This window comes from Centruroides sculpturatus, unplaced genomic scaffold, assembly GCF_000671375.1.
Source record: "Centruroides sculpturatus isolate CEXI.00-Female unplaced genomic scaffold, Cexi_2.0 scaffold1849, whole genome shotgun sequence".
NCBI lineage: Eukaryota > Metazoa > Arthropoda > Arachnida > Scorpiones > Buthidae > Centruroides > Centruroides sculpturatus.
The window spans coordinates 55,228-68,432 of NW_019386235.1; the positions used below are offsets into that span (position 1 = coordinate 55,228).

At 30.7% G+C, this 13,205-nt stretch overlaps 2 protein-coding genes across 2 annotated transcripts in view; one reads left to right on the top strand and one right to left on the bottom strand.

Moving 5' to 3' along the window:
• Positions 1 to 4,069, bottom strand: part of LOC111614202 — a 7,715-nt gene extending 3,646 nt beyond the window's left edge. Inside the window, exons 1-4 of the mRNA XM_023355584.1 lie at positions 4,039 to 4,069; positions 1,128 to 1,259; positions 927 to 1,067; positions 802 to 869 (exon numbers count right to left, since the gene is read on the bottom strand). Of these exons, the coding sequence (XP_023211352.1) occupies positions 802 to 869; positions 927 to 1,067; positions 1,128 to 1,259; positions 4,039 to 4,069 (372 nt within the window). The remainder of the gene's footprint in view (positions 1 to 801; positions 870 to 926; positions 1,068 to 1,127; positions 1,260 to 4,038) is intronic.
• A 3,058-nt stretch (positions 4,070 to 7,127) lies between these two features.
• On the top strand, positions 7,128 to 9,527 carry LOC111614203 (protein toll-like). Its single transcript, XM_023355585.1, has one exon. The coding sequence runs from the start codon at positions 7,128 to 7,130 to the stop codon at positions 9,525 to 9,527; it is 2,400 nt and encodes a 799-aa protein (XP_023211353.1).
• Positions 9,528 to 13,205: the final 3,678 nt, after the last annotated feature.

Here is a 13,205-nt window from a genome sequence, read left to right on the forward strand (position 1 = left end):
GTGGATAATTTAAATCAACCTCTAAAATATAGCCTATATTATTCCTATCAGGAATATTACAAATGTCTAAAGCATTTATCTCATCCTCAGATAACCATCTGAAATTATTTACAGGTAAATAAGAACTCATCACAAATCCGTAGAGATTATTAGCATCTATCGAAATAATATAGTTATGTCGTTGATTTTTATCATAGGTTTCTGGAATTAGAGGATTGTTGGCCCTCGCGAATCTTTTCGAAGTTAGGCTAATTCCGCCGCGAATTGCTTGTTCAATGAATAAATACATATTAATATCTTTAAATAATTCGAGTTGAATTTTTGTCATTTTTAATCCACAATTCCATGTTAATTCCGGAGCTGTTATGAAATATACTGGATCTAAATTATAATATTTTAAACTTAATTTTCTAAAATTTTGGAATATATCAGCTAGTAATAAAGTGTCAACATATTGATATAATTTTAAATAATCTTTAAAATTTTTACAACGAAATTTTTTCCAAACTAATTTTGCATGATCATAATCATCATCGCTAATATTTTCTCCAGATAATTCGTTATAAAAATATTTTTTTGGGGGTAAACATTTCTCGTATAAAATATCCTCATTTTTAAAATAAGAATATGGGAAAATTCCTTTTCTTTTTAATAAATTTTTATTTTCGTTATTATAGGAAAATTATAATTTGAATTTTTTAAATTTTCTGTTAAAGTAGTTAGCGAGGAATTTAAAAATTGATAACTATCTATAAATTTGAAATGATCTGAAGTAAACGTAGTAAATTTTTCTGAATTTACTGGGATAATCTGAATTCTCAAAAATAGTTTAGGAGGAATATTTTTGAAAATCAGATGGGAGTCATAACCTGTAAAATTATGTAGTATAATAGGAATAAATTTTTTGAATCTATAATTTAAATTACAATGGTTATGAGCTATTCCGCGAAAATCACCTGTTAAGTGATCGTGATCTCTTACTCTGATATCATCATAATTAAACCCCTCCTCACATATATGACACTGATGTTCGTAATTATCGGGAATAGTATCTACATTCATTTCATCTAATAAAATATTTAATTGATTCTGGATATCAAATAAAAAATGCTTAACAGCATCTTTACCACAATAAAAATTGGAATACAATAAATCATCATCATTTTCTATAATAACGATAGAATAACATATAGGTTTATCAATCTGAATAGTTTTAGTGAAACTAGAATTTAGATCTACAGCATTTACACCAACTTCTTCTAGAATCGATTCAAAATCAGAATAAATTACTATCGGGTGATATAATTGTTTCTCGTAATTAGTAAATTTAGCAACTGCTCTTTCTCCAGTCGGGGTAGAAACTTTCTGATATTTATAATTAGAACGTATTTTCAAATAAGTTTTTTTTTTTCTTAAAATTATAAAAAGACAACTTTAATTATCGTAAATCATTTTGGTGATTAATATGACAAGGAATGTTCGTCAGGATGTGAAATTCATTTAATGTTTTCTGCGAATATTAATTATAACAAAGGAAGTTAAATAAGAATTCATTATGTATTTGACGTAATTATATAAGTTACTCTTAAAGTTTGAAAAGTACTTAATTTTAAAAAAATATGCACGGACTACATTTTTCCTGTTGCAACACAGCCGTGTCGGTCGTCTATCTAATTCCTTTCGAGATAATACATTGAATTAAAATCACTGACTTTCGGTCTAGATCGGAAGTTCGTATATAGTTAGTCGGAGCCTCCTGCCTCCCAGCTTCCCATATCATATCTTTTTTCGACTTTCATCTATTTAGCATCGTTTTTGAGAACCGCGTGATTAGTTTGAACGTCATAGATTCTAACTTAAAAAGGTCTCGTGATATGTGGTGACGTTACAGTACCACCTGATATGAAAAAAGACATGACGTTGGAATAAGGCGTCATGCTGTATCACGTGATAACGCCTACAATCGCTTCGGGTTTATGTTTGATCGGTCCACACCGCGTAAATACTATTAATGCGTAATACTTTGGTATGTCGATTGCGGCGAACTTTCATTTTTTCTGTGTAACATTTCATCTTAAGTAACATCCATTTGATGGCACCATTCATTATCATATTTTATTTAAAAAACTTTTTATATTTTTAACTATTATAAAATTATAATAGAAATAATAATAAACGATAATAAAAAAGAAAACAAAAACAAAAACGAAAGTAATGACTTTTTTAAATTATGTAAAAGTTATCTTCGATAAGAAGAAGAAATAATGAATCATTCTCATTATTCTCGTAATTAATCCGCTTTTAACTGTCAGTCGACAACAAGTAACGATTGTAACAATAAATGCTGGTTATTGCACTAAGACCCACGTCTCACTTAAAATAGAAGAAATGACAAGACTCTCAGCAGAAAAAATGAGGTTGGTAATCCTTTTTCAATTTCTATTCTCGCTAGTGAATTGCTGCCAACACTTCTGGAACCAATAGAGAAACTTCTCTTGTAAAATGTCCATATACAAATGTAAAAGTATAGAAGAATTTCGCATTATAAACGGTACAAAGATTATACCTCATTAGATACTAAGAATAAACAATTCATGTATATCGACTGCCGACAGGTGTCATTTATCCAATAAACATTCGTTAGTGGAAATGCTCGACAACTCGTCAACTCGCTATCAAAGAAACCACCGATTTTCGTTTAATGCGTTGTTTAAATGTTAAACACGTTAAAAATTTAGAATTTATTAATTGTTACTTGGCAAAATTTGCCGTCGAAAAATTCGTTTCGGGTTACGCCATCGAGAAAATCGTCATAAAATACACGAGTGAGACGTTGAATAATAATAATAATCTTTATTTGTCGTAAAAGGCTTTCGCCTGTTACAAGGGCGTTTTCTTCTGAAAAANGTATAAAAACTGAAATAATTTAATTTTTTAGTTATTGTTTAAAGTATTTTATTTATTTTATACTATTAGATGAGCCCTGCCTTGCTCGAAAAAAGTAACGATAGCAAAGATTAAGATTATTACGTTATAGTCGATCTCATCCGTTTTCGCCGGGTAAAAAAATTAGGTTCCACTATTTCGAAGCTAATTAGAGAACTTTTAGATGAGTAAAAACACATGTTCGATTTCGCACAAAACTCAAAAACACTGCATCTAAAATACTATAGTAGAATTCACATTACAGTAGAATTCAGTAGAATATATGATCTCGACTTGTATTTATTTAGCATTGTTTTCGAGAGTCAAGTAATTGGTTGTGATGTCACAGATTGTAGCTTAAAAAGATCTAGTGATCTGTCGTGACGTTACAGTTCCGACTGATATGACGTAGGAATAACGCGTCATGCTGTATCATGTGAAAACGCCTAGAATCGCTTCCGGTCTATGTTTGGCTGGTTCACATTGTGTGGATATACTAATGCATAAAACTTTGGCATGTCGATTGTGGAAAACTTTTAATTATTATAAAATAGCAGAAAGATTAATTTTGAGTGTAGGGATGGATCGCATTAAAAATTATGAAAGCTAATAACCAGTAAAATCGTCATAAACTTCGATCCTAGTGGAGTTATATACGTTCCCATTAATTATAGACAGGTGGAAAGACAAATCATCAAACTTTAATTTTATCAATCTACCTAATAAGCGAACTTCCCTGCAAAATTTTAGAAAATGTCGACAAAAAGCACGGGAGTAATTAAGCTTCGAAAATGGTAAACAAAATAGTGCACCCCACACACTAACATCCATACATAAAGAAATTATTCACGAATTTTTTTTCTTTTTTTGCATTTGAACCTGTCCGAAGTGCAGAAATGTAAAAATTTTGAGATCAGTTTTTGATTAATTTCCACATTTTCCCTCTGTTATACATGTATATAACAGCGGGAAAGTAAAAAGATATGTGTCGTTTATTGGATATTTGTCACAACATTGTTTACTTTGTGTCGCGTTTACGTCTTCATTTTTATTGTGCCCTTTTTCCTCTGAATCATTGCGCTGCAATTACAAAAATTGTAGACCTATAAATACCACATTCGTCTGTTGTTTGTCCGTCGTTCATCCTTAATCTCCAGATCGGTGTTAGATACTTGCACGTCAAGAACAAATATCAATCAATCAATCAATCAACATTAATTTGCTATGGCTTTTGCCTTTTCAAAGGGGTTACAAAATCGTGTAGCGTTGATAATACAAAGATTGTTATACATAGTTTCAAAAAAGAACAACAACACAAACAATAAATGTTAATAACAATAAAGCTTAATTAATAATGTTATGTTAGCATATTTAATAAATAACAGAATAATTTATAAACTTTAAATAACATATCAGAACATAAATTGTCGTCATATAAGCAAAAATCGGTTGTCAATAAAGTATTCCTTAAATGCTCGGTAATTTCGCAAAATACAAATAAATGGTTTTTAATACTTTCACAAAGTCTATTACATAATGGAAAATTAGAATGGGCAGGTATATTTATTCTGCGCCTATTTAATACAATAGTATAGTCGTTGAGACGTAACAGAATTATTAAAGATTTAATATTATATTTTAAATTTGATAATAAATAATATTGAGGTGTCCATGGAGATACAAAGGAAGTCTCAAGAAACCTACACTTTTGCTCAATATAATGAATGTCTTGGGCCCAATATTTATCCCTTAATGACTGAGACATTTCAGCCAGAAAAAGTTTTTATCAGAAATGTTAGCATAATAATCAGTAGAGTAACCTAAATCAGACAATAAACTTTCAACTGAGGAAGTCCAAGTTTTAAACGAAGAATTTCCATCTACTAATTTCAACTTGTCATAAATCAACTTTCTAGAATCATAGTCTGGTAACTCCAAAACTTTACTTCAGTATCTAAAAATGATCATTGTTAAACGTATAGCCATTGGTGGACGACACAGTTCAAATCTTAAGACAGGTTCAGGCACCGAACGATTAATATGAAATATCGATATAACAAATCTCAATTGCGTCTTCCCCAATTTATCAACGAAAGACGATCCCCAAATAGGGAACATATAGCCTATACTTGATTGTATCAAGGAATCAAAACAATCAATAATACGACTTAATGAAAGACTGTTTCATTCTTACCATATGCTTTATTAAATTAGAAAGCTGAAGTTTATATTTCAAAAACAATTTGTCTAGGTGAAAAGAAAATGAACCCTGTGGAGTAAAATAAATACCCAGATATTTACAAGACGAAACAATCTCCAAATATAAAAAGTTTAGGAAGCAGAAAGCACGGATAAACTAAATAAGAACTTTCACTTTGTGTCAGAATTCCGGTTATTTCAGTTCAAATGTAATATTTACAAGCTTCTATAATTTTTTAGCTTATGTCTTATATATTAATGTACCCTTTATTCATACCAGCCTATGAAAGTGACCCTATCCCGGAATGCTTCGTATTTAATGGCCATTTTCTATCTTAGTACGCTTTAAAATAACTTATATTAATTGAAAATGGTTAAAAATAACCACAATTAACGATACTACAGCAACTGTTCTAATAGTCATGTCATTACTATCTCTTCTGTTGCACTTAATACGGAAATGATTTTAAAGGAATATTCTGAAAAACGAATATCACACAAGTTTATCCGTTTAACACAGACGAAATACATTGTAATACAACCAGTTCAATAACCGTACGATACAGTCGACCAAATTATATTCGTATTTATTAAACTGAAAGTAATGAATAACCCTGTATTATTTCATACAATCTAGTCATGCCATGTGATATATTTAACAATTATTTTTACAATATTTCTAAGTTTCTGCGTGCTCTAAATTTACGTTTAGAAGTATCCTTTTCTATATCTAATATTTTAGTTTTATTCCTATTAACTTGACAGTTATTAATAATTGAATGTTTATACCATGGTGATTAAGTATACTTGTGGTGTATCGCTTCTTCATGTTCTTTTACTTTTTTTTCTAATATGCGGCCGATTTCTTCAATATAGAATTTTCGTGTAATCCAAATACTTAATTAAGTGTCAAAATGTTAAACCTCTTTTCCGTATGTCCTCGAAACGAAGGGCAAGTGCTCAAATTAGCACATAGATAAAACCTAAATATTTTACAGAAAACAACACGCATTACTTCTATATTTGCTAAAAATGATAGACTTGTAAAATGTCTTCAGATTTTAGAAGTGCTGACTATGATTGAAACACAAAGTACAATGAAAAAAGAAAAAAATAAAAGCATAAACGGAAAGATACAATCGAAATAAAATGAAAAGTTAGCAGAAACAGTTTAGAAACCAAAAGTCATAATTGTCTTAACGAAGGAAATTAGAAAAACAGTCAATAAATAAGTCGTGCCTCTTATACGGCACTTCCAACTTCATGTTGCATATTAAAATATACATTCGACAATTAATAAATTCCAAAATCTTCAGAATTTAAGAACAGTCAACTTGATTCACAATTGGGGCATACAGACGTGTAGTCTAAGTGTATATTTAAAATATGTGTGTGTGATAGATCTCTTCAATATAATAAGTTACATTTTTTTATAAATATCACTGAATACTTACATAATAATAGAAATAATCCGAATTTTTACTTACTATATGAGCAAGACGAATAACGAGGAAATTAATCAAAAATTATGTCATCGTTATCTTCGATAAGAGCAAGAAATAATGAATCATTCTCATTGTTCTCGTAATTAATCCCCTTTAGCTGTCAGTCTACAAAACGTAACCGTTGTAACATCAACTGCTGGGGTATTGCACTACGACACTCGTCTCACTTAAAATAGAAGATACGACAAGACCGTGATCAGAAAAATGAGGTTGGTAATGCTTTTTCTATTCCTATTCTCGCTAGTAAATTGCTGCCAAGATTTCTGGAACCAATGGGGAAACTTTTCGTGTAAATCGCCAATATACAAATGTAGAGGAAATAGATTCCGTATTATAAACGGTACAGAAATCATACCTCGTTGGAGTCATACGAAAATTAATACTTGTATATCAAATGCTGATAGGTGTCATATATCCAATAAGCATTCGTTTGTGGAAATCTTCAACAATACGTTATCTGTCACATGCAGCGACGAAGAAACCATCGACCTTCGTTTGATGCGTTGTTTAAATGTTAAACACGTTAACAATTTAGAATTTATCGATTGTTACTGGTCGATATTTGCCGTCGAAAGATTCGCTTCGAATTATGTTATCGAAAAAATCGTCATAAAATACACGTTAAAATTCGAAGGTCCATGGTTGAAACTCGAACATGAAAAGTTGAATATCGAAAGTGCATCATTTATAAATATGTCGTCTCTGAAATATTTAGAAATTGAAGGCGTAAGAACTTTCGATATATTCAGTTTGAGTTTTCACGGCTATTCTTCTCTGATTTCTTTTAAAATCACAAATTATAATTTTACGTCGTTTCTGCACAGACCATTCCGAACATTGAATAAACTTTCTGAATTACAAGTAAACTTTGGTAAATTAAAGGCTTTGCCAGAAGAACTGTTTCATGGTCTTTATAATTTGAAAACCCTGGATTTAAGTTACAACTTAATTGAATCCGTTCATCCTTTTGTCTTTCGACATTTCACTTTATTGGAACAGTTAAGTTTGAGAAGTAACAAAATAGAAAGTTTACCTGAAAAACTCTTTCGTGGACTTTATAATTTGAAATCCCTCGATTTAAGAAACAACTTAATTGAATCCGTTCATCCTTTAGTCTTTCGACATCTCCATTTATTGAAACAGTTAAATTTGGAAGAAAACCCAATAAAAAGTTATACTGAAAACTTGCTGGAAGGTCTTTCGAACTTAACGATATTTTCTATTTCTGGAAAATCCTCTCATTCTGAATATTTATTTTCGAAGGGACCACACAATGTAACACGCTTGCGCTCTGTATTTTTGAAGGGACTCGACAATTTAATAGAATTTCGCGCTTCTTACTTTCCTTTACTTCGAATCGAAGAAGATTTATTTTCTCATTCCATGAACTTAAGAAATGTTGTTTTCGATTCCAACAATGTTCTACATCTTCCATCCAATCTTCTAAAAAATAATAAAAATCTGGAAGTTTTTCAATACAAATGGAATAAATTATTGACAGTACCAAACGGTATTTTCGATGGACTTTCGAAACTCAAAAAAATCAATTTACGCGGAAATGGTTTAGAACACATTTCAGAATATACTTTTCAAAGTTTGTCGAATCTCGACGAACTGGATTTATCATATAATCGCTTGACATTTTTACCTAAAAACATCTTTCTTCCAATGAATAACTTACGAATTCTCCGTCTTTCTAGTAACAATTTCAGTAAAATTTTTTTCGACTTCAACAATAAATTCGAAGAACTCTATTTGGGTAGAGCGGGTTTGAGAGAATGGCCGAATTTAAATTGGACAAAATACAATTTGACTTATGTTTATGCTCCATTTAACCATTTCGAAACTGTCAAATTGCCGATTTACACTCCAAATCGAATGAAGGTTATTTTAAATTACTGTCACATAAAAACAATTTACATCGACGAATGGAAATACGGATTCAACCAACCCAATTATCATTTATATGGAAACCCAATAATTTGTGATGGAGAACTTTTGCATTTTATCAGTACTGTTCAATCAAATTTACAAATTTCGTTACAAATTTTTTCGAATATAAAAGACATGAAATGTCACGGAGAAGAAAGAAAATTGCTGGATTTTACGCAATTCTTCTCTATTAGAAGCCATTGTCCGCTAAACTGCGAATGCTTCTCGAAAAACGACGAGCTCAGAGTCGATTGTAATCGAAAGGAAATAAAGAAAATACCCGAATTTCTAATCGAAAATGCAACAGTCGTCGATTTGAGTAATAATTACATAAATGAATTTTCAACTGTGGATTATCGAACGTGGGGCAAAGTCACTCGTCTGCATCTGAGCAACAATTCTCTATTGCATTTTCCGGATTGTGTTTTTTTGCCAAACATCAAATTTCTTTGGTTGAACGGAAACCGTTTAACCGAATTGTCTTTCGGATTAATGAATCTGATCGACGTTTCTGCTGAATTCACGGTATACTTGTCGAGAAACAATTGGAATTGTGATTGTCATTCGCGATTTACAAAAGACTGGTTACTTCGAAACAAAAGGAAGATTTTAGATTTCTCCGATGTTTTATGCACGAAAAACTCGTCTGTTTTCTCTTTCATCAGATTTATTTCTAATAATCAATGCATACAAATCCCAGAAGATAAGTTCATGTCGTTCGTAAATGTTTCTCCTACAAAAGGCGTGTGTTTTGACGAAGTTGGTTGTGCTTTTGGATGGAAAGTCGCAGTTGCTGTGTTTGCTTTTCTACTGTTGTTCAGTTGGATTATGTTTGCTTCCTTTGTTTATTGTCATAAAAAAAGAAATGTCGAGAAAGTGGCAGAGCCTAAGGAAGAACAAGTGATTTACTACAACGTTTCAACTGACAATTTGTCAATTGAAATGTTTAACCGGTATAATGAATAATTTTCTACAAATTGTTGTTGTTCTGTATTCGTTTGTACAGAAATTAATTTTGTGCATTTGAGATATGCTGCGCTTTGTTAGTAAATTTCGATTGTGAATTTTGTACAATAATGTTTATTAATACGTAATAAATCAGTGAATTTAGAAAAAAAAGACGATTATTTAATTGATTACCTGAATGAGAACTGACGGTATTATTGTTACGATCACAGTGTAACAACACGTAGAGTAGAGAGGGTTTCGATGCCATTCATTTTACCTGGTAGTCGATAACGTCACGAACAGAAGCGTCTCTACCTAACACCAAGCGCGCTTCGTCTCGATTAATAATGCAAATAGTATAGAGGGCAAACCGTCTGCGTTCCCAAAACACTGGGAGTTCGTTTGAGGGTTGGTTCAGAGGGAGTTCGTTTGCGCCATGGTTGGACGGGCTGCAGTTTTTCGGGTTTTCTTAACGTTTGTATCGCCTAAATAGGGCCCAATTTCTTATAAAAGACTTACCCAAAGGCGTCATTCCTCCGCGCTTACGTGTCGCCAAGCAGATACGAGAACCTTCGGCCCGCTCGTCAGACTCGTACGTTTATCATCGTTTCTTCGAATGGGTTCTTTAACTACCGAATTATAGGGCTGTAAGGTCGATGCCGCTAGAGAGCAAAAGAAGTACTACAATCTCGAAAACAAACTAAAAATCTTCCAAGCTACGGGTGAAAAAACACATAACGTATGTCTTTTCTTAAATGCATTAAAGACTATTCATCAACATCAATTGAATCGGAAAAGGCATTCTCGGTTGCGGGGCTTTTTATTATTAAAATAAGAATCAGATTGATCGATGAGAGTATTGATTATCTTTACTTTTTAAAATCTTATTATAAAGATTCACAATAATATTTTGTATTAAGTTTTATTTAGAAAACGAAAATTACGTTTTAAGTTAGAAGTTTGATTTAAGTTTTATTTGTTTTTAAATTTTCAAGTCAATTCAAACGCAGTTTTGTTGTTGTTGTTGCCGCAGTTTCAAGCAAACATTAATAATTATTTTTTATTGTGAAAATTTCTACGTAATTCAAAGGTAATTTTTAATATATATCTTACACGGCATTATTAATATAATTTTCGAAGTTGTTTTACGTATTAAATTACTTTACAAAATGAAAAATAATTATATTAATTGATTTGAAGATGTTTTGTATATTTTAAAAATAATTAAATCTATGTCGGTACAAGTTAAAGACCGGGAAATGAGAAACCTTACGCTATACGAACACAGAAGAATAGAATAGAATATCAATATAGATATACGACACGTTTTACGATAAAAAATTTTTTACGCCTTATCCAAAGACTTTTAATATAACAAAATATGGCAGTAAAGCCTGAACCAAAATTCTAGTTCTACTGTCAAAATATCGGGTGTTTATGTTCATTCAAATTTAAATGAAAAATTTTTAAAAGCAACTTTTTCACAGAAAATGAGTTCTGTCAGATATTTGCCAAGGAATCGAGGTTATGCCGTGTGGAGTGTAAACAAATTCGTCGGCTGCAAAGTACTTTATAATTTATAAAGTGTTATAAAAAGAATTTCTAGAGTTCTCATTATGGTGAAATTATTGTCTTAAAACAATTATTCTACGTGTTCTTTTGGTTACTTTAGGTTGTATCGCAAAACACAATAAATACAGTAGAACCTTCATAATCCGGATCTCCATTATCCGGATTTTCGATTATCCGGATTGTTCAAAATAAACAAACATTTTACGATTAATATGCATCAATGTCCTTAATTTAAACAAATTATTCTTTCAATCACCATAACAGTGTATTTCTACTAATAGGACTTACCACACTGGTGTATAAGATTACAGCAACATAGTCACACAGATTAAAATTGTTTTATTTACAATTACCTGTCGTAAAACGATAAATAGTTTGTCAAATTTTTATTCATAAAAATGCAGTTTCAACTGCTTTTTTATTTTACTAAAATCCGTCTTCTTGCGCCACCAGAGGGCCTTTTAAACAATAGGTAGCATGTTAGCGTTGGTCAGTAGTAGTCGAAATGCAATACGAACGTTTGTTTCTTGAAAATTTGATCACGATTTAAATACAGTATTTACTTTTAATATTACCGATATGTCATCGAAAAGAAAACGTGTTGTATTATCATTAAAAGACAAATTAAAGTATTTGTTTCGATTATCCGGATTTTTCTTTATCCGGACTACCTTCATCCCCAATTTGTCCGGATAATCGAGGTTCTACTGTATAAGGAAAAAATTTGAAATATGCAGCTTACTTAACTTATATAATTAGTACGTACCTGTACATTATAATAAAAAAATTTAAAATATTCTGTATATTTTTTACGTCCTTTATGGAAGTTGGAAGAGATTTGCAGTTTTAAACTGCAGAGAAAAATGTACGTGACATTAAAGAAAACTTCTGCTTTGATGAATTTGTTAAATTTCTGCATTCAAAATAGAATTCAGTTAAAAACAGATGCTTAATTTTAATTACTTTTCTGCAATTCTTTAATAATGGTTTGTGTAGTAAACACTGTTCTCGTGAAGTAAGGAATTCGTAATCTCGTAAAAGCTTAGCATGTAGTAGTGATCAAAGTCGATTCAGAAATAAATTATACTATATTTACGATAATTGCTGTTTTACGCTTCTTCTTTTGAAACTCCACTTAAAAAATTTCTTTTCTTTGCCGAATAACCTGACGAGCTGTGTGTTGGCTTAGTAATAATAATGTTGACATAATTAGTCAATTTGTCGTACCAGCATGAAGATGCTTTCTGTTTAACAAATATAAAATAATGTTTATTAATCTTTCTGTATTATAAATCACGGATGGAAATTTAAACATTTTACAAGACCTATTTTATAAACTTCACAATTTGAGAAAAGTAGACTTAATTGACAATATATTTAAATTAATTTTTTCATTGGTCTTTAGAAACCTCTTCTGTCTTGAATATTTGTACTTACAATACAATCAAATAAAGGGTTTATCCGGTGACACGTTGAAAGGTCTTTCTAATTTACCGACATTTTGTATCTGACAGACTATCAAGACATTAATTTCGTTTTCTCATACGATAAGTGTTTTACAATAACAAAATATATTTTTTATGTATTTTGAACAAAACTTATCGTTCACGATTTCATATAATAAATGTCCTGAGAAATCTCCTTACTTTTTCTTACGTTTAGTTTTATTACTTTCTTGAAGCGAATAATTTAAACTTAAATTAATTCGACTTTAAAACACTTCCAAATTTTTTTATTTTCCAACTTTTATTAGAAATTCTATTTTAGTTTTTTTTTAAAATAATTAATATAAAAAACAAATGTACAACGGATGAATAATTCCTTTCAAAATATCAATCAGTCGGAATCAACAACTTCCTAACATAAAAATGACTGATTTCCTCTTTCCATGTTAAACTATACGAACTAAAATAATATAGGGGAGACTGGGGCAACTTCGGCATGCGGGGCAAGTTTGTCAAGCGCTTTTTTTTAAAAACAAATTAAAAGGAGACTTTGGTTATAGGTTAGGCAGTTGAGGTTTATTGGTGGCTTGTTGAGTGTAGTGTTTTTATTGTTCTCCAACAAGCGTAGTTGAATTATCAAGCAAATTTTCATTTTCGTTCAATTCCATATAATATTTTT

Excerpts from the sequence above, each read along its gene's own strand:
- LOC111614203 (XM_023355585.1), top strand. The coding sequence starts at position 7,128 with ATGCGTTGTTTAAATGTTAAACACGTTAACAATTTAGAATTTATCGAT.